This window comes from Hippopotamus amphibius, chromosome 3, assembly GCF_030028045.1.
Source record: "Hippopotamus amphibius kiboko isolate mHipAmp2 chromosome 3, mHipAmp2.hap2, whole genome shotgun sequence".
NCBI lineage: Eukaryota > Metazoa > Chordata > Mammalia > Artiodactyla > Hippopotamidae > Hippopotamus > Hippopotamus amphibius.
The window spans coordinates 140,764,892-140,786,350 of NC_080188.1; the positions used below are offsets into that span (position 1 = coordinate 140,764,892).

At 39.6% G+C, this 21,459-nt stretch overlaps 1 protein-coding gene across 2 annotated transcripts; it reads right to left on the reverse strand.

Moving 5' to 3' along the window:
• Positions 1 to 674: 674 nt before the first annotated feature.
• Positions 675 to 20,943, reverse strand: SELL (selectin L). 2 transcript variants are annotated; one of them, XM_057727539.1, is made up of 9 exons: positions 20,807 to 20,943; positions 19,883 to 19,964; positions 18,239 to 18,625; positions 17,159 to 17,266; positions 13,810 to 13,995; positions 12,319 to 12,504; positions 10,663 to 10,791; positions 6,517 to 6,535; positions 675 to 2,116 (listed from the first exon to the last, which is right to left on the reverse strand). In XM_057727539.1, exons 1-9 carry the CDS (start codon positions 20,807 to 20,809, stop codon positions 2,098 to 2,100), a joined length of 1,119 nt encoding a protein of 372 aa, XP_057583522.1. In that variant the 5' UTR covers positions 20,810 to 20,943; the 3' UTR covers positions 675 to 2,097. The 2 variants fall into 2 exon arrangements, with proteins under 2 accessions (XP_057583522.1, XP_057583523.1); XM_057727540.1 differs by lacking the exons at positions 19,883 to 19,964; positions 20,807 to 20,943 and adding an exon at positions 19,157 to 19,204 and having other exon boundaries at positions 676 to 2,116.
• Positions 20,944 to 21,459: the final 516 nt, after the last annotated feature.

A 21,459-nucleotide genomic window follows, 5' to 3' on the forward strand; every position in this document is an offset into this window, starting at 1 on the left:
CTTCTGCCCAAGCCCTTGCATAAGACCCAGAATCCTACACCAAGAATGTGTGAAAGACAAGATCTGGGTGGGGAAAAAAATCTACGTTTAGGGTTCTGTTCACAAGGCAATTACATACCCAACTCAGTCACTGCAATAACCCTGTGAGGTAAACAAGGCATATTTCATTCTTATGACTAAGTCTCAGGAAGGTTAAAACCAAGGTCTTTGAGTAATGATTTTATGAAACTTTATTTATTTATTTATTTATGAATCTTATGAATCTTTATTTAAGGAATGTGGCATGACATAATTCCTAAGATTATATAATAGCTTTAGGGCTTAAACATAGCATTGTGTTTTTAAGTCTATATCTTACCCCCAAGAAGTTGCCTCCATTTGTGTTCTTTGATCCTGAGTCTTAGCAGAATAAGCTCTTGCAGTCAGGGCTGCCATGTAAGTCTGTTCAGGTTGTGCACTGTACAGTTCTGAGGGATGTATTCTAAGTTACATGAATGTGAATGGCACATCCTCAATTTACGGTGCACGGCTTGGAGGATCTGTTACAACAGGCCTTGGTGTCATGCAAAATCTGAGCTGGCTTTGGGAAAGGAACACGTAATCATTACCAAAAAATCATTCTCATAACATGTAGAAGTTTGTATGAAAGCTGTATTGGCCATGGGACAAGGAGGTATTTCCAACTAGTTTTTACACAGGGCCTTATCCTCTTATAAGAATTCAGCCCTTGACATTAGATAAATATCTGTATGGGTAATCACATGCCATGGAGAGAGAGTTTGCTGCAACTGATATCAACAGTACACTGTATTCTCTTTCTCATTTATTTGAATGCACATTTACTGTCAAGTAATGAATTAGACATTCCAGGGGTGTGACACAATCTCTGTCTTTAAAGGGGAGTAGAAATTCACTGGGGAGAAGACACACATATGATAATTTTAAAAATAACAAACTAGGTAACATTTTTTAAAAAACTGTATTTAAGTACAAAATTGCATGTTACTGACCGACCTTGCAGTAGGAGGCCAGGAAGGGGAGGTTGCCACAGGTTGGATTAGTTAAGGACTAGTAATGAAAACAGTGGTAAGGGTGCGGAGTGCCTGAGATGAATCATAAAGAGCAGATAGAACCTAGGTGGATATGTAAGAGGATTGGGGGTGAGGAAGGAGGAGCATTTGAACAGGAGTCCAGGCATCTCTTTCTACTTGGTTTAACTCTTTTGTATAACATCAGACAGATGCCTGCAGCTGGTATTCTGGTGATGAGTGGTCATAAAAGAATCACTGAATTCAAGAAATCTGGATGGTGCTAATAAAAAAGAGACATCAAAACCCAAATCCCCAAAAAAAAAAAAAAACCCAAACCAAAAAAAAAAAACCAACCCCAACAGTGCAGGCTATCTTCCTCTTCTCTTCTTTTGTTTGAGCTGCTATGTATGCAAGTCAGCCAACAGAGACGGGGGAGATGGCTGAAGGAGGTGGGAGGCTGGAGGCAGTTAAATAGGATGACCTCTGTTCATAGAAGGTGGGGCTATAGAGCAAGTAGGACTTTTGCTAGTAGGAGCAGATCCCCATTACTACACTGGAGCTGAAAAGCAAGAGTAACATCAATTTTATGAACTTTCTATAGGAATTATGCCCCCCCAGTATACTGGAGGGCTGGGGAGATACAATGTGATCTGTAACAAAACTGAGCCTATAGTTACATATGTATCAAATTTTCGCTGTATTTAAAAGTATATGTTATCAGGTACAGCATTGAACTGAAGCAGGAAGCCAGAGTCCAGAGAGAGAGAGAGAAATCGGTGTATTTATATTCCACAGTAATCCTTTTCCCATGGTCTTGTTTGTCCATGAGAAAAAGACTGAGCTATAAAACCCACAACTGTACACTGAAAGTTGGGGGTGGGAGGTGATGGGGCAAAATGGAAACAGAAGGAGCAGCTGATCGGGTTGAAAACTTTTCAGATGCACTGAAAGAGATACACTGCATCTTCAATGTAGAAGACGCCACCAAGCAAAACTTTTCAAGGAGGGATTTGAAGGATCCAGTGACACTTCAGTATCTCAAGAATTTCCTTTCATAGCAGGTCGTTTAATATGGATCATCCGTGCTGAATGAAAAGAGAAAATAAATTAAACTCAGGAGCTTAAAAATTGCAAAAATTAAAAGTGTTGGTAGTAAAGGTAAATTGTCACTACAGGTCAGAAGAGGAGTAAAGGAACTCTATCTTTCAGATGAGTTACAAGATGCAGGACATTCACTAAAGCACAGGAATGAGAAGAAAACCCAAAAGCAACGCTTCTCACCCTTTCAGGTGCTTACCACCCAGACGTGGTGTTAAAACCACGATTCAGGTCTGGGTGTGCCTGAGAAAGCAAGCTCCCTGGTAATGCTTAAGCAGCTGGTCCGCAGAACACACTGAGAGAAATTTTGGCAGCTTTATCTTCAGATCTAATGAGTATGAAGGGCATTTTGATAGATTTTGAACAGTGGAGAGTCAGAAAAGTAGAATAAGACATATTTAAACGGAAGAGAAATCAGAGAAAATCAGAACTCGTGAAAGGTACAGTAGTAGCTCTAAGTGCCTGATTCTGGTGGGATGTGATTTAAGGAGAAGATGACAGATTTAGTTTTGTGGGAAAAAAAAATGACATGTGTGTGTGTAGAACAATTGTCTCATTCTTGGAAAGAACGGGGGAGAACGAAGTAGGGTATGTCTTGTTAACACCTTTTAGAGGGAGAACCAGATTCTGAGACTCTGCTCTCATGATGAACTGCCAGGGTAAACCACAGCTCAGCAGGTGCAAGCGTGCTTGCCAATTACAGAGATAAAAATGTTTCTGAAAACAAAATTTCACATATACCGCCCCCCTCCCTGCCCCCTGAGGTTGGCATTGTATCTTCCTGTGTATCTTGGGTGTAGCTTTTACCCAGGCAGAATTTAGACTCTAGAAACCAAAAGAGGTGATAAGCAGAACCAGTTTGCAGAAGAGTCAAAATAACCCAGCAAGAATTGAAACCACAAATGCCCTAGGAGTCAATCATTCACCAAGCAAACGCTAATAGGAATCAGTAGGAAGGACTATGCGTGTTAGCTCGAGGACTTAAAAAAAAAAAAAAAACACAAAAAACCCTGATACACGGTGTTGAGTGTGATAGTGTTCATTTTACCTTTGGCTTGTTTTAGAAACACACCCTACTTCTTCCACTCCACCCTTCCTCAGTGCCATCACACAATGGTTTCAGTGCAAAAAAAAAAAAAGAAATTACACTACTGGAGGAGGAAGGTGGCTGGGACTTACAACTCCAACCTGGGCATCAAGAGACCTGAGTTCTAGATGCATAAACATTAAGGGCATGATCTTTGGATCTAGATGGGTGAAAATCTCAGCATTGCCATTTATTCAGCGACCTCAGGTAGTTAATGAAGTTTATCGTTCCCTCACCTCAAAATGGAAATATTAATAGTACCTACACCCACAGGCTTGTAGGCAATCTTTAATAATTTAAGACATGTAAGACACTCAGAACAGTGCACAGCATGCAATTAATGTTTGATAAATGTCTGTTAGTATTGTAACTAACTCTGTCACTAGCTCAGGCACTATAGGAAAGTGATTTAATTAGCTCAATTATCAAGAGAGTTTGAACACCAAGGTCCTCTCCAAAACTAAAATTCTGTGATTCTGTAGTCACTTTGGCCAATAAATGTGAAGCATCCCAAGGCAGCTGGGCAAATAGTTCTTTGCTAGGTCCTTCTAGAATTGTCTGGTGAAGCATTCAAGACCCATGTTGGTGAGGCAAGACTTCCCTTCCAACTTCTGTTCACAGTTCCTCAATACACCATGGGCTCTAGGTGGTTCTACTCACTGGCTCCTGAATGTTTTCAGAGTCCCAGTACTATACCATTTACATCATTTCCCTCTTCCAGACTGCCTTCCCTGCTTCTGTCCATATACCTAAATCCTATCCATCCTTCAAAAACCAACCTAGGTTCCATATTCTTTATTAAGTTTTCTGTGATCACCAAACATCTTCTGTATTGAAGAAGTCTTGTCTTCAATACAGAATTCATTGGCCATTACCATATTCTGCTGTTATTTTTCTCAATTTTTTTTCTATTTTTCTGTCTTAATTTCTCAACTAGATAATAATCTCCTTGAGGTCTGGCACAAGGATTTACTCCTCTTAGTGTCTCAGTCAAGCTTAACATTTTCCCAACACAAATGTGTTTAATAAACAGCTATTATTTTTACAATGGTTCATTGTAAAAATCAGTGAACCATTAAAACTTAATGTGGCAATTAGCTTAATATGATACTTAACTTAATGCTAATGTTCTTCCTGCCAGCGTCTCTTCCTGCCCCACAAGGACATCTGAAAAATTAATCTGCTTCCATCTAGTGGCAATTAAAACTCAGGTGGTTCCTGCGGCCAGAAAACAGCTCTGGGTAGATTGTGCCAGAAAAGACTTTCACTCAGTGGGTGTGAACATGAAAGAAATCTTTATATCTTGTGGATTTCCTGCCCACAGAAATAGGGAGGTCAGCCTAGAGAAGGGTCAGGACCCCATCTACACTATCTAATGGAAAATAGGGCAATAAAAGAAAAGAGAATAAAAAAAACTTCACTGACCCTATGTCCCCATGCAGTTACCCCTCCTGACGCATCTCCTTCCAGGTGAGTTTCATAAAAGAGATAATGTATATGTTCTGCCTCTATGTTCTCATCCCCACTGATTCCTCAAACCCTGGCTACAGGACTTCTGCCATGACCTCAACATTGAAAACAATTCCCCTACTGATACCCTTATTACATCCAGTGGAAACTTACTAGTTCTCCAGGCAGTATTTGAAATAGTTTCCATTTCCCTTTTTCCTTAGGATCACAACCCCATACTCTCCTCATTTTCCTTCTACATCTCTGGCAACCTCTTCCCATTCTCCTTCACCTTAGCTGACTTGATATTGACCTTCCTCTGGCTCCCACCCTCTCGCCCACGTCCTCTTCCATTCTCACATTACACATACTCCCTGGGCAATCATATCTGCTCCTGAGATACAGTTACCTCCTACAATATGAGAACCTCCAAATTCATTTCTTCTGCCCCAAGGTAGCCCTTTTGCTCGAGATAGAACCAACAGACTATGGTTGAACCACAGACACCTAAAGCTTAACAGGTACAAAACAACCCATGATCATCACCTCCAAAACTACTCATTCTTTTGTGTTCCCTTCTCAGTAAATAATATAGTAGCTATGGTAACCATCCACTAGTTCCCAGATCAGAACCATAGTGACTTATTTGATTCTCCTCCAGAACTCATCCTCATTGCTATTGCCCTAACAGGCACCATTGGCTTTAACCTAATAACTTCAAATACCTCCAAAACAGACTCATTCAACTCCCAGGTCTGCATGCTTTTATGCCGAGTGATCCTCCCAAGGTGCAAATTTCAACATGACATTCACCTACTTCAACCCTGGTTAGTAATAACCCAAAGACCTCAAGATTGAGTCCATAGTCCTTGGTATGGCTTATAAATTACTTTATAATTGTCCTCTATTGCCTTCTGTCTCCCCAGTTTTTCTTTTGTATTCTAAGCTCACTAAACTACTAAGAACTCGTCAATAACAATCTGTGGTTGGTAGGATGGTTGCCGGAACAAGAAACCAACCTCCTCAGGGACCATCTTGCTTCATTTCCTCCAGCATTTGAAAAGGTGCCCAGTTGTCTAGGTGAGTACTTAGTCTGTCACCAAAGTCTCATCTCCAGTGTTCGTTTGACTTATACTTTCCTTCCTAAAACCTCAAAGCAAGTCACTAAACCCTGAAACTGAGAAATGTTTTGCCATCCTCATTTCTGCCAGGTGGGCCTTGCCTTGTATTTTCACATGTATGTGTTTCTGCAATTGAAGAAATCTGAGGTTCAAGACCAAGCCAAAAAACTTCCCCCTCTTTGGGGGAAGGTGTAGGTAGAATTCAGGTTCCCCACCTTTCCCACATTTCTGAAGGTCTATGCTTATCAGAGGTCATTACCATCTTGTGCTAGGTGCTGAGGGCCTGGTGTCTGAAATTATACCTTCTTCTTAGAGCCTGGGATTCATTAGTTTTTCAATAAATACTTGTTGACTTGAATGTTTCCTGAATACTGTATTTAGCATTGCTCTCGTGTTCAGCCAGGATACGAAGAAATAAACCATAATGCTTCCATTCCTCAAAGAAAATTCAGAAGCAATCAGAAAAAGCTATCTTTACATAAGCCACCTTTTCTTAATAGGGCATTACTTGTTCATTCATTCATTCAGCTCCTCTAGCACTAAAAAACCTGGCAGCTTTTAAGGAAGATTAGTAGATTTGTTATTTTATCTGGAAACTTCATTTGGATGAGACGCCGTGTACTCGTAACACCTACTAAGGAGTTAATGTGTCTAGCTATAGCAGGAAGTATCTTACAGACAGTAGAGAAGAGATCAACAGATGTAGAAACTTCTTGCTGATAACACTTACCTTCTCCGAGACTTTTTGCCTAAAAATAGAAGAGAAAAATGGCATCAGAAAAACCATTTCAATTTTTTATACTTAGAGAGAAGGGAGATTCCCTCTCTCCAAACTGTTTCTTGAAGTGTATTATGTATTTGTTAGCGGGACCTCATGGTGTCTAAGGGGATTTGAGGTACTGGCTTAATGTTCTAATTTGAACAGTGTTAGGTAGATACTCATTCAGAACAAATCCATGAATGCAGGTGCTTCTCAGAGCACCATTTCATCCTCTGTGCTGCTCATAAAGACACACGTCTAGCCTGAACTCTCTGATGATCAAGCCCCATGTACCCATTCTTGTGTTTATCCTGATCTGCCATCTCATCCTACCTGAAGGTTCTTCCCTAAGAGACTCAGCTGCTAAGACTGTAAGAATGCATTGTTACGGCTCACACCATCTTCTCTGTGAGAATCCACAAGAGAAATTACACTCAGGTCTCAGTAGTGGGAACTACATGCGTCATCTCAGTAACGATTGTGTTATCATCTCACAAACACAGTGAATATCATTACTGGTTACGTTTCATTCTGTGACTGGCTGCAAGGAAACTCAGCCGGATCCGAAACCCTCTCCTATCCTAACTTTACCCCTGGCTCTTACTTATTTTTGGTATTCTAAAGTTTGGCCTTCTTTGTCTTACTTTGAAACTAATCTTAATTTGCTGTGTTGAATGTATTTGGTAAGCTATCTTACATTCTTTTTGAAAAAAGCAGAGTATAAATAAGCAGATTAATGAACTGCAGGGTTAGGCTCTAGAGGAAATAAAAGCAAAAAAAAAAAAAAAAAGCTTTTTGAGGAGAAAAAAAATCACTGGAAGGCAATATATTTCTGTGGCTGTAAACTAGAGCTCTAGATCATGCAATCTGGGTCCAGGTCCTTTTTGGCCAACTGTAGTGTGTCTTTGAATAGCTACTTATCATCCTCTTTTTTTTTTTTTTTTTGGCACACGGGCTTAGTTGCTCCGTGGCATGTGGGATCTTCCTGGAGCTGGTTTCGTGGCATGTGGGATCTTCCTGGAGCAGGGATCGAACCCATGTCCTCTGCATTGGCAGGCAGATTCTTAACCACTGCGCCACCTAGGAAGCCCCTACTTATCCTCTCTTTAAGTTACCATATCTTCATCTGTGAAAAGGGCATGATAATTATATTTTCCTCACTGAGTTGATAAAATGTATTCAAAGTATTTAGGCCAGGGCCTAGAGCATAGACAGTGCTCGATTCTTGTTTTAAACCTGTAAAATGTTAGAAATTACTATTTTAATTATTTCTTCCAAAATTTAGCCTGCTGGTGATGTGCCAAAAGCACTTGAGCAGGGAGAATTAAACTGAATGATTTTCAGATTCCATTCATTTTCATATGAATATATTTTTCTTTTAGGAACAATAAAACATATACATGAGCAAGAATCAGTTCCTATTGAGAGAGTTTCTTTTTCAAGAAAAAGAGAACCAAGGAGTATGTGTTCAGTTTTGTGCCTTGTTCTTACCCTGTGTGTAGGTTCAGGTGGAAAATTCTTCTGGGGGAAGAAATAGAGGCTTATTAATCTGAAGACTAGTGGTTTTAGGGGGCATATCTGGATGGTAGTCTGATCTCTGACTCCGGCCTCTGCTGATATGGAATTTTAGAGATCTGGCCTGAAACATCATCGCCCCAGTTTCCTCAGTTACTGAACAGGGCCAGTAACAATGACTAATCAGAGAATGATGATGCCAGGGGAAAAAAAAATATTTCGAGACAATCCCATGCACAGGGAGGCATGTTTCTGGAGCCCACCCTTATTCCTTTCTTAGAAAAAAGGAGCTGAAGTCTGGGTATTAAGACAACTAGGTCAGGGGCCCAAGTGCAGGTTCAGAAGATCCATCTGTGGACAGGACAGGGGTCAAGATTCTGGTCATTTCACTGGCTACTGTGCTCTAAATAGTCACTTGTCCCCTTTTCCAGCTTTCAGGACCCCAAAAGCCTATAAAATTCTCAGATTGATGAATAGTGTATACATGTAGATATATTGGTTTTGATTTCTGTTCCTGTAAATTCATCAGCTATATTGTATTAGAAAAGCTCTAGGGGTTTAGCCTGGGAACCTATCCATCATTTCTAATAATTGTTATATAATTATCCTTCATGTTTCAAAGAACTAACTCACAACTAAAATTTTTAGAAGACAAAGTCACTTGAAAGTTGGAGCTATCAGAAAATATTTCACAAATGAAGACTGTTTAGTGTGAGATTAAAGATACCCTGACTTTCCTATAAAGTCAGTGACCTTGTGGGGCTTCTGTTCTCTTGCGCTCTTTGTTGGCATAACTGTAACTAGCCTAACTGCCCGTTATCTGTTTCCTGTTTGCCCCACACTGATTCCCACAGTAGGGGCATGCACTTTTCAAGCTATCAGTTTGAGATCTTGTACAGAAATGACTCCAAGGTAAAAAATTTGAAAACAACCCCACTGCTTTTCTCACCACTGCTTATAACAGCCTTAGGCAGCACCCCGCCTCCCATACCCCACCACTAAATGCACATGACTTCAACTCTATCCTTTTTATTCTACTAACATTTATTAAAAGATTTTGGAATTTAGGAATGGCTCCTTACTAAGGTGACTCCCAGCCCCCAAATCCGTAATGGTTATTTAGATAACAGCCCTCTTATCCCAGAGGGTGGAGCATAATTATCCACTCTATTCTCTACCCCCTCACTTCTGCCCATGTTGCCCAAGGCAGGAGGAAAGAAAAGATGATTGGGGGCAGGCTTTAAGTCTCAGTGGAAAGGATATCAACACTGGGAGAAAAATCTCATCCTTCTTTTGCCTTAGTGCAATATTTAAGTACATAACATGGTACTATAAGACAGTGGGATCCAATCTTAGCAGAAGTTCCAAGAGCAGAAGCAGAGACATTTTAACTGCTCAGAGCTCTCACCTTACAATTAATGAAGTTTTTTCACGTCAACAGCACCTCCCCCCGCCACCACCACCGTTGTGTTTCTGGGTTGGTTATAAAACTAATCTTTTACTCTAGTCTTAAATTTGGAATGAAAGATCAGGTCATAGCATAAGACCATTAAGGATTGGTAGATAATATTCCTGCAATTGCCAGTGAGAATGGGTGGTGGGGCAGCCTTTACATACCATATTCATGGAATAGAACACATACTAATTAATTTGATAGAAGTGAAATTAAAGTGGCAATCAACTGACCCCATAGAGGCAACACAGAGCAGTTGGTTAGCAGTTGTTTTGAGGTCATCAGTGGCCCCTGAACTTGAAGCAGAGTTTTCTTTAAAGCTGCCTAATGTCCATACATGTCATAATCTTGAATGTTTCTGCCTGACAACTTTGGCCAAATGTGGCAGCACATACCCAAGGCCTGCCTGACTCTGGGCCTGTAACTGGCATATTGGTCCCACTTGAGGGTTTGGACACACTCAGGAGGGAGGTGAGGAGAGTGATGCTGTTGTTCTTCTCTGATAGTGTTTCATCTACTATTCCAAGCAGCACATACTAGTTTCTTGAGGCAGCCCTTCTTATTCCCTTTTCTTTTCCAGTCTATCGTAGAGGGGAGGCATGAGTATGGGGTGCATTTGATTAAAGCTGTGACCTTGATGAATAGACACTGGGGGAAAAATGTGGGACAATGCAACTCCCACATGTCAGAAGCCAGACTCTTGACAAGGTTAGATATTTGGGAGCTGTGCTTTGAAAACGTTATGGGACATTAGATTCACTTCCTAGTGGAATTGCACTGAAATCAAAAGCATGTGGGCTCTTATAGGACAAGATTACATATCCTTTTTTTTTTTTTAGAATTAAATAATAGCAAAGAACAATTAAAATTTCTCAATTGTCTGTTAACACCCTAGCAAAGTGCCTTGAAGATAGTAGGCATTTTTTAAAGATTTGTCAGATGAAATGCAAAAATCAGCCAACTTGTTTTAATGAAAGTGTGTTCTGGGCTGCTTCACACATCTCCAGGGACTGATGGACTGATGTCTATAGAACCCAGAGCTTGGTATCCTGCTTTAGTTGAAGCTCTCATACTTAATTTCCTGTGGGTTTCTGTGTTTTTTTCCACTTTAAAGTTGTATTATTTAATATGAAGGTAAATTCACATACCTTTTTTTAATCTCCTTGCCAGCCAAATGATAAATATCAACCCAAAGAATGCGGTAACCATGACAGCCACCGGAATGAAGAGAGGGTTGTAGTCACTCTCCTTGATTACTGAGAAAGTCCTGTCCACTTCTGCAAGAGAAATCAGTAAGGCATGTACCATGAGGCCACAAGCATTATTTCCTTAGTGCCTTATGACATTAAACTTTCTTCCTCCTTACATCTCCTAATAATTGTCCATTTGATGCTGTTTGACAGATGAGGAAATCCACATGGGAAAGCCCATGGTAAGTCTATAGCAGAGGCAAAGACTAGACCAGCTTTTTTAGCTCAGCACCTATAGAATCTCAATCTTCAGATTTGGGATTCACGGAATTCCTGGTAGATGTACCTAAATATTTTGGCAAAAAGTGGTTATCATTGTATTTAGCTCCATGGTCTTGTTCAATGGTTGGGACTCAAACACACAGAAGAGCTAAAAAGTCTAACACAACTTCAGGAAAAATAAAAACCAGTGATCTGAACCAGATAACTTATCAATCAAAGGAAACTATTAATGCTTTGAAGCAGCTGTGCAGACATATACATATGCTGTTACATGCCAAGGACGTGCACGGATCTGTCTTTCAAATGATGTTGTCCTACAATTTCCCTCACAAAGTAAAAGGATACATCTATATATCCTCTTATAAATGTGAACTAAGTTCGTGTGGGGACTTTTACTGAAAAAATACTTATATGAAAAAAAACCTATCTTCTGATACCACCAACTGAAGAAACTTACTTTTGCATATTGGCACAGGGTCTGACTGTCCCTTGTTCTTCACATTACTCTGATGAACCCTTTCAAGGTGCTTCTATCCCCACACCCAAATGTATAATGGAATGGAGGGGCAAATTCCCAGAGGATCCAAACAGAGGGCATCTATGGGCTGCATGAGGTTGAAGAAACGGACACTAGCACAGGCTTAAAAGGAAATGCCCCATAAGCCTGATGTACAATCCTCCCCTAAAGATCCCATGCAACGTCCCCACTTCTCTAGCCCACTTCCTGGCCCCAGGCCACAGATCTCTCTGATAGCTTCTACAGAGCCTACCATTTAAAGACTTCTGTCATTGCTATAGATAGTCTCTGGGGCAGACACGGGTAGCTGTTCTTTCACATGCTAATTTAACGTGGATTAATTTAGCATCTGTTGCAAGGTGCTGTGTCAGGTGGAGAGTATAGAGAGATGAGAAAGACACATCTTATACACAGACAGATTTGGGAAGCATCAGCTTAGTGATAATTGAGAAGTATTCATTACTTTGGGTCATTGGTGACTTTTATAGAGACATTTTAGTGGACTAACAAAGAAGTAAGATTGTAGTGGAATTAGAAAACTGGTTAAGAAATAAGTCGGTAGAGACAGAGAGTTTAGATGTTAAAGATAGGAGGAGTTAAGAACTGGCTGAAAAAAAAAAAAAAAGGAAATCACTGTCACTGAAGGAAGAAGCAAGAGCAGCCAAAGATTTTATGGTAAATTAATGTGTACCAATTTTTTAAGCCACACACATTTAGCAAAATACACTTAAAAGTTTATGGTATCTCTCCCCACCATCTGCTTATTCATTAGCTACCTCTTTAAGTCTTTAATATGTTGGGACAAACTTACTCACTTTGACATATTGGACTAGGGCTGGACCAATTTCCAGATGATCCACAAACAGTTTTCTCTTCGCCAATTAACTCAGCTCCTTCTGAGCAGTTGAAGGTGCACATAGAGGTAAAGCCAAAGTTGGCCAGGGGGTGAGTACAGTCCATGGTTCCCAAATCGGGTGCTGTTAGAGGCTCACACTGAATCACTTCAATGAAAAAGAAAAAAAAAAAATCAATATTTCTGAGCAGAGACCCTCCCATGATGAAAAGTTTTTAGCCAAACTGCCTAACTCAACTGTGGAACCATTGACATAAATCTAGACATTGCTAATTTCTAGAAATTACTTCTGATGATGCTTCCAGACTTTATTTTCTTGAGAATGATGGAGAGTGGTGAGTCAGAGGTGAAGCCAAGAGAACAGAGAAAGCCCTGGGTGGGCAGGGGGGCATTGAGGAGAGGAAGGGAGGGCTGGCTTTCCAGGTTGCTGGCCCAGCCCTGGTAACTCTCCGGCTCTGCTGGAAGTGCCACGCTACGTGGCCTTGGCCTCAAGAGCTCTTATGGTGCTTTATCAATGAATGTAGAGAATTTCCACCCTTTCACCTCCTCTAAAGTCTACCCAAGCAGTTTTGAAAAACGTCCCCATTCTCTGAAGCAAGTCCCTCAACTTTTGTAAAATTCAGCAAGTTGGTCAATTAGTTCTATGATTTCAAAAAAAGATTTGGTTAGTTCTTTTGAGAATTAAACCACTTAAACTAGTGAGTCAAAAGCATAAATGTAGAAAATGTAACCAAAACTTCACAAGTTTAGACACCACCAGTTTTTTCCCCTAAAGGGATAATCTTCCTGAAAGTAAAAAAGAAAAAAAGAAAAAGAAAGAAAGAAAGAAAGAAAGAAAAACCACCATATTTCAAATGAAAAAAAGATCAAGAGATTGTGTTTTTGTTTTTCACAGAATTTTCTATTCTCCTGAGAGTTCTTGGAGGAGAAAAGGTAAAAAGTGATTTTAAGAATAAACCAAATAAAACAATCAAAAAAAAGACCTCTAACCACCCCCTACCCTCAAGAAGGAAATTGTTTGGTGTTAAATAGGACACCACATAAAATAGGTGTTATTGAAAGGAGAGAACAACAAAAATTCAACTGCGGTTCAGCAAGACTGTTTATTTATGCCATAGCAATGAGAAAAATAAAAATAAAATAAAAATGCAGTAAAACCACACTGAATTGCTGATAATTTTATATTGCTGATAATTTTATATATATATATACATATACACATATATAAAATTCTGTGACATAGTCTCAGGGATATTTGGTTGTTATTTTGGTTTGTGGTTTTCTTTTAATTAGTAACAATACCCTCTTTGGAAAGCATCACAGTATAATCTAAGTTAGGTTAAATTATGCTTCAAAAGAGGATACAGACTTCTTAGCAAGACTCTACTGCATTTTCTTAGTTTATAAACCCAGGATTGCCATGACAAAGCCTCTAGTTTGAACAGTTACTCACCCTGACAGCTTGGTTTTGGAAATGACCAGCTTCCACGTGGTCCACAAGTAATTTCTTCAATCCCAATTATGTCTGTCCCCTGAAGGCATTCGAAGGCACACTGTGATGTGAAGCTGAAGTTTCCCAAAGGGTGAGTACAGGCCATGGTACCCAGCTCTGGGGCCTCCAAAGGCTCACACTGAGTCACTTCAATAAGACAAAAAAAAAAAAAAAAAATACATTGGGCAGTGTTAACAGGGCCCTGATGTTTGGGTTTGAATCTTAGCTCTGATACTTGATAACCAAGTGCCTTTAAGCAAGGTGACGTAACCCCTCCAGCTTAGCTTCTTTATCGATAAAAGAGGGAGAATGATAATTGTATTGACTTCCTAAAGTTGGCGTGGGAATTATATAATTTAATGCTAAGTCCAGGACTTAGAGCCTGGCCCATAGGAAGCTTTAATTAAACATTAGCTAATCTTATTATCTTTGGCATTACCTGGGGCGAGACCTTTTAAACATAGATAGGTAAGTGGGAATGACCACCTCAGTTTGGAAATAACTGTCATATCAGAGCCCCTGAGTATACTAGAGGGTTGAAAGCCGAAAGTTCGGAGAAAGACTGGGTGTCCATGACTGGTCATCTTTACAAGGGGAGAAGATAAAAGCTTTAGGGAGCATCTTAGCCTGGATTCTGTCTTCACCCCTGTATCTCAGTTTCCAGAACTTTAGTTCTTCTGATTTTGACTGTCCTCCCCAGAAAGTGTGTCTACTTCCTTGGTCTGATTGGTGGGGTAATAGATCAAATTAAGACTTGAAATTCAGTCTTCTTCACATTTTAGGCCCTGCCGTATCATTTAGGCAAATTTTGCAACTCTTGTGTCTTATTCCTTATCAAATTTGAGCCATCATTTTAACCTTGTTCTTGAGAGTTCAATGAAGAATGAATTCAAGAAATTAGAAGAATTTTAATATTTTCTATATACAGTACAAGTCCAAATGAAAGTAACTTATGTTGTCCAATTCAGTTCATAGTCACAAGCAAGTTCCTAGTCTCAGTCTTACAGATGCAGTGATAAATAAGATACTGACTGATCTCAAGTTGCTGTCAGTCTACCGGGGAATACAGACAAGTAAATTGACGACTTCAACAAATGTAGGATAGATGAGAAAGAAATATATGGAGCTATTGGAACACAGAATGGGAATGCTTAGTCTGTCTTCGCATCCAGAGAAAGCTTCCTAAAAGAAATGGTCCCTGAACTATTATTTTCCAAATGGACAGGGTTAGCCATGTGCAGAACGAGAAAGCCCTGAGCAAGTCAATGAGATACAAAGCAACATGGTAAGTGTGGAGAACTACAAGCGTTTTGATGTTACTAGAAGGAAAGAGGAGGCAGGGGATGATGTGAGATGAGACTGGGAAGAAAGATTAGGAGCTAAGACAAGATGCCCTTTTTCATTGATTTAATGAGTCTCTGCTATATACCAAGCATTACTCTATGCCTTGAGGAGTTTAGATTTCATCCTGAAGGATGAATGATAGGTAGAAATTAAAGGGTGGATGGTCACGTATATGTGATGTTTACTTAGTTTTTTAAATTGATCTGATTGCTTATAGTATGAATAATATATTTGAGGGGAGCTAAACATATGGAACTCAGCTCAGAAATGACTGCAATAATCTAGTAGGAAGATAATGAAGGCAATGGGTGTAGAGTTAACAAGTAGAAGACAAATTGGAGAAACAGTAAGTGATAAAAATGAGTAGTGTGTTACTTTGCATAAATGTAGGGGGAGGTGAGAGAGTTTTATACCAGAGTACCCACATAAATGGTGGTACCCACATTGAGAGAAGGAATACGAAAAGGAAAGCTGGCTGGAGACGATTGATTTTTCAGTCTTTTGGGCATCCCAAAGATTACGCTTAGCATATTTGGAGTTCAGGGCTGGAAACAGATTTGTCAATCCAAAGCTCACATAGATTTGTGAGTCCACAGAAGTTGCCAGGTTTGACCAAAGGGGGCACGTAAAGTTAAAAGGGCAATGGACAAAAGATGTAAGATGAGAAATAACAGTAAGTGTATGGGCTTGAATAAGTACCCATGAAGAAAACCAAGGAGAAATGATCATAGGTAGAAAGAAAACCAGGAAAGAGTGATGTGATGGAAACCAACACACAAAAAAGAGTAAAATGTTTAAAAAGGAGTGACATGGGCATGCCAATGATATAAGAATTTTTTTAAATTTAGAAATGGAGTGAGGGTAAAATATTGGGTAGGAGTCATGGCTCAGGAATTGAATGAAATGAGTCAGCTCTGTTCTAGTTGGTTGATCATTTAAATTTATTTTGGCTTTAGTTCTTTATCTATTCATTGCAAACATTGCTTTTTTTTCTTATTATAATTTTGTTTTATGCACCAGATACTTCAAACATAGTTTTGAAACTCAACCAATATCAATCAGAAGACTTGAAGTTTCTTTCAGTAGTGAGTTGACTAGGTCAAAGACTCCATGTCTTTGAATCTACGTATTCTTTCTGTTTCTACCACCATGACGCTAAATGATTTTAATGGATTCCTAATGCTGCTCTCCATCTTCTCTTTTTGTTCTCCAATCTATCTTAGGCACTGCTTCTAGGATAGTTGCCCTATATGCAGGTGTTTAGGTACTAAGTGCCCTCTCATTGTCAAATAAAGGCCAGATTCCTTCGTCAGGCAGTTTTCAGTCTCTACAGGCTGACTCCAGCATGTCTGGCTTTCCATCAAATTAAATTATATACATGTATAATTTCCACTAGTTAATTGTAAATCTCTTAAGGTCAGAATCTACAGTAGATTTGTCCTTGTATCCCATGAAATGCCAGCCCAAGTAAATGTGTTGGATTTATTATTATATTTTCTGACAGATACGGTATATCATTATGTGAACTTTTCTTTTTGGCCTTGCCCTGTCATGGTCTTGAGGATGGCATAAAAAAGCAAGATTACCTTCTGGGTAACTCACCCTCCTAACGATAAATGGTATTGTTTCTTTCAGATTCAGAGTTCTAATGAACCCAACAAGCTCGCTAGATGATAAATTTCTTAACAGCAGGAATCTACCCGGCCTGCTTCATCATTGTTATCTCTACAGCTTTTATCCCAATGCAGTATTCTTTGTAGCAGTCAAAAAGATTTTTTGAGAAGTGACTTGAAACTTCATGCTGACTTATGAAATCTTTACGGAAAGGTAACAATATTGTGTAAGCATAGGCCTACTGATCAAAACTTCTCATTTCTCAGAATGGCTAGTATCATTTTCCCCCAACCAACTTCCATAAACTACAATACTTTACATAGGAAGAAATAACGAAACAAAAGTGACTTACCGAACTGACACTGGGACCCGTAGTACCCCAAATCACAGTCGCAGGTGGAATTATTGATGATTTCCACACATTGTCCATGGCCGCTGCATGACCAGGGCTGACAAGAAGCTTTAAGGGGGGTCAGAAATTATATTAAGGTGAATACTGTTTCAGTACTCCTCATCATTTCTTTAGGCATAGATAACTTTGGGGCTGTGACTATTTTAACAGGAAAACTTTATTTGTACATTCATAGCATGTTTTGCAAAAAACTCATATGCTAAAATTTTTGTTTGGGTAATACACTTGTCATACAGCCACAGACATTTTTTTTAGTATGAATTTACTAATGCTAATACTCTGTAACATTTGGGGGAAACTTAGTGACATACATTGAAACTCTTGACATTTCTTTGTTTTTAATGTAAATGAATCAAATTATGGCCTGACCCCAACTGTTTCTGCAGCAAGCTTGGCAATTCCTTTCCTTATAGAAAGTACTAAATAAAGATTAGAAAATCTGAACTTGCTAAATTACTAGAGAGTTCAATTTATAGGAGACCAAATGAACTATGTTTCACTGTTAAAAATGACTTGGAAAAATGCTGATTGCTTTGGAACTGTCATCATTGTCTCTACAGAAATTTTCATACACCACAGATAATGAAACACTGCAGAGTTTCATTATATAGAATTATAAAAGATTAGGCCAAGAAGGAAACATATAGCACCAGGCCGCCTACTTTACAAGGAGAAAATAGGTGACATTAAGCCTAAGATCTTGGCTGGGCCCATCTCTCTGCTTCACTTTCCTGCCTTATTTTCAGGGACACTGGTTGTCTAGCTCTTTCTCCTTACTTTCCACATATATTTATCATCTTAATGTAAATTGATTCAGGGGTATAGGTTTTGGGTATAGGGACTAGCCTCACTCACCAAAAAATGCTCGGAAATGACATGATGCAAGTTTATTTAGAGGATTGGACTTATTTCAGAATGTTCTAGCAACTGCTGTGTTCCCCCAGATTTCCATGGCGTTAGAGCAATCGTTGTCTTCACTGTGCCCTCCCTGAGCGGAGCAGCAGGCTAGTCACTCCCTACCTGTGTAGCAGAGGGCTATCTTCACTTTGTGGCAGGCGTCGTCATTCCATTTTCCTGCGTCTTTCTGCCTCTTGATGTAGATCTCCACACAGTCCTCCTTGCTCTTCTTATTGTTGGGCTCCCCATCGCCCCAGTTCTCTGCTTCTTTAGTGAGAGATTTGTTGGTTCCCACCCAAGTCCATACCCCTTCTACCTTCCGGATTCCTATCCAATAGTATTTAGGATTGTAGGGAAGCGTCTTGTTCAGGTACTCAATCTCCCCCTTGTTTTGTATGGCAACTAAATCTGTGTAATTATTTCTGCAGAACAGTCTAGCCTTTTCCCAGGTCATGGCTTTTTTAGAATAATGGTAAGTCCAGCAGTTGGTTCCATGATGAGCGAAGAAATCTGAAAGACATCAGCGTGAACTATGTAGCCTCACATTTATAGCTGAAAAGAGCCCAGTACTAATCCAGGCTGAGCCTGCCAGAGACGAGGAAGCTGACACCTCAAGAGTGTAAATTACCCTCTTGAGGTTATGAAATTAGTCATTTGCAAATTTGATGTAGAACCTAGAACTTCTAGTCCTAATCACTTTTCACCATAATATAGAACACTTTTGCTCATAGCTCTATTTTAGATGAATTTGGTGGATTTCTAGATTTATTTTCATGAAATATTTTTTCTCAAAATTCTTTTAAGTAAAATTTAACCAACATATTTTAGATATTCATATTTCTTTTTCTTAGCAGCTTTCAATCATTTAAAGTTAATTTAAGTATAACATCATATAACTCTAAAATTTATTGTCCACTTTTTTATTCTGGGATAATTTCCTAAAGGCCAATATTTGTGTTTCTAAGGGAGAAGTAAAATAAGAACAGGAATAATGGCATACTTGTAAGTAATCTCTTTTATATCAAAAAGATAATGTTTTACCATAGGAAGAGCTTCTTCTGGGAAAGCACACAGCCCAAGTCTTATATATCTAACTATATAATAAAAAAAGAACAAGTTACAAAACCAAATCATGTAAGATTACGAAATTGATTTAGATTATGTTATGCACACAAAGGTACTCAACTGATGGTGTTTAATAATCATATTGGTGCTTCAAATATAAAGGCTTTGAAGAAACCAAAACAAACACATAATTACACAATGACGCCATGATAAGATATGCCATTCTAAACGTGGTGTGATCTATGCCAGACACTACTATACCATCAGGTAGAAGTCTTCACAGCCATCACCATTTGCTGAGTTTTCACTGTGTAGGGCAAATACTATGGAGAAATACCAAAGACAATACAGACCCAATTTTTATAGTTTCCTAAGAATTCTGAGCAAGGAATAACAGGTGCAAAGAAAACACAATTAATCTTGATCAAATTAAACATATCAAAAATATGCAGAGAACTGGGAAACAGTTATGATTAATGAGTAAAGAATGTCATAAACTAAGCCCTGCAGCAACGAGTGGGGCAAGGTTAGGAGTTTTCTGGGGAAGTATTAAAGGTGAGAGGAAGAAAAGAGATGTCTGTGGAGGGGTAGCTATCTACCTAATAATTTTACCTGTGATTGTGTACACCCGGTGGATGTATACGCAAAAAATGAGCATAAGTTTTTTAAAAAGCTTAGCAATATATAAGGATCATCACGTACCGCAACAGAGCACAGTCCAGACCCACAGCTTAAAGACATTCCATAAGCCCCTCTGAGCGCTCTGACATTTCCATGGAAATATCTGCAAATAAGATACAAAACTGTACTCAGACTTATACTCTAAACCACAATTTTACAGCACCTTGAGGAAGTGCCTACAACTGTCTCAAAGTTCAAAGTATAACACTTATGTCTACTAACCCTGTGTGAGGTAAGGGATTTCTCAGACATGGGTGAAAAAGTAGAATTAAATTTGCCTCAAAACTGATGCATAGTTGATGTTATTGTTTTTTCATATTGTAGCTTCAAGTTGCTGATTGTTACTGTTCTGATTTTTTCTACATTTCAGTAATTTTTTGGATCTGCTTATCTGCTGAGCTGTCAGATGAAACTATATTAGATTTTAAAGTGTTCTTTGCTCCTGAATGAACTATTGATATCTAGATTTAATGTTAAAATCTCACGCTTGACTGTGATGGGTCAATGCTTCAAATACCTAAAAGAATTAGGTAACCAAACAGACATTACTATAAAAAAGGAGTTCACGTTTTTTCAACTAAAAAGAAACACATTTTGAGCAACTCAAATGACCAAACCACAGATTTTCTTCACAGCTTAACACTATCTTTTCTCAAGTGTATCAGTTCTCAGGTAGTGTTTAGTCACAAGAGTGCTAATTTCAACAAGATAGTAGTACTTCTTCAAGCCCCTCACCAGAGACAAGTCAAGGAGGAGAAATCAGCACATCTGAGAAGAGAGATTGATGCTAGGAGCACTTTTTAATTTAGACTCAGCATTTTTAGTTTTGGCTTTTTTAAAACCAGAAATGAAATATGCTGCTTCTTGTCCTTTGCCACCTGCCTCTGCATCCCAAGAAGAGGTTGTACCTGAGCATGTGGAAATCTTTGAGGCTGAAAAGCTTACCATGGCTTTGCTCTGTCCTCCTCTCGTTCTTCCGCAGCACTTCAGCCTCTCAGCTCAGCATGGGAGGTCTCTGGGTCCTTGCCCAAGGCTGGGTGTGCAGGGAGACTGCAATCACTGTCCCCAGGAAGGCTTGCTTTCTTTTATTCTCTAACCAAGGCTCACATCCTCCCTCTCCCCTGCTCCCTCCCCTTCCCCCACTTCTGCTCCTCTTTCCCCACCCCTTTCCTAGTCCGGCCTCTAACAGCTACCCAAGAAAAAAAGAGCTGCTGACCAAGGGCATTATTGCTAGATTCTCCCTTCTTCTCTTCTTTCCTCCTTCCCTATTTCCTTCCCCGGCTTCCTTCCTCCCTCCCTTCATTCCTACCTTCCACCCTTCCAACCTCCTCCTCCTCCTCCCCCTCTTCCTCCTCCTCCCCTCCTTCCCCTCCTCCCCTCCTTCTCCTCCTCCCCTCCTTCCCCTCCTTCCCTCCTTCTCCTCCTCCCCTTCTTCTCCTTCCCCTCCTTCCCTCCTTCTCCTCCTCCCCTTCTTCTCCTTCTTCTCCTTCTCCTCCTTCTCCTTCTTCTCCTTCTCCTTCTTCATCCTTTCTCTGTCTGTCTGTGTGTGTCTCTCTCTCCTTTCCTTTTATAAACATTAGACTAACTCCTGGCTACCC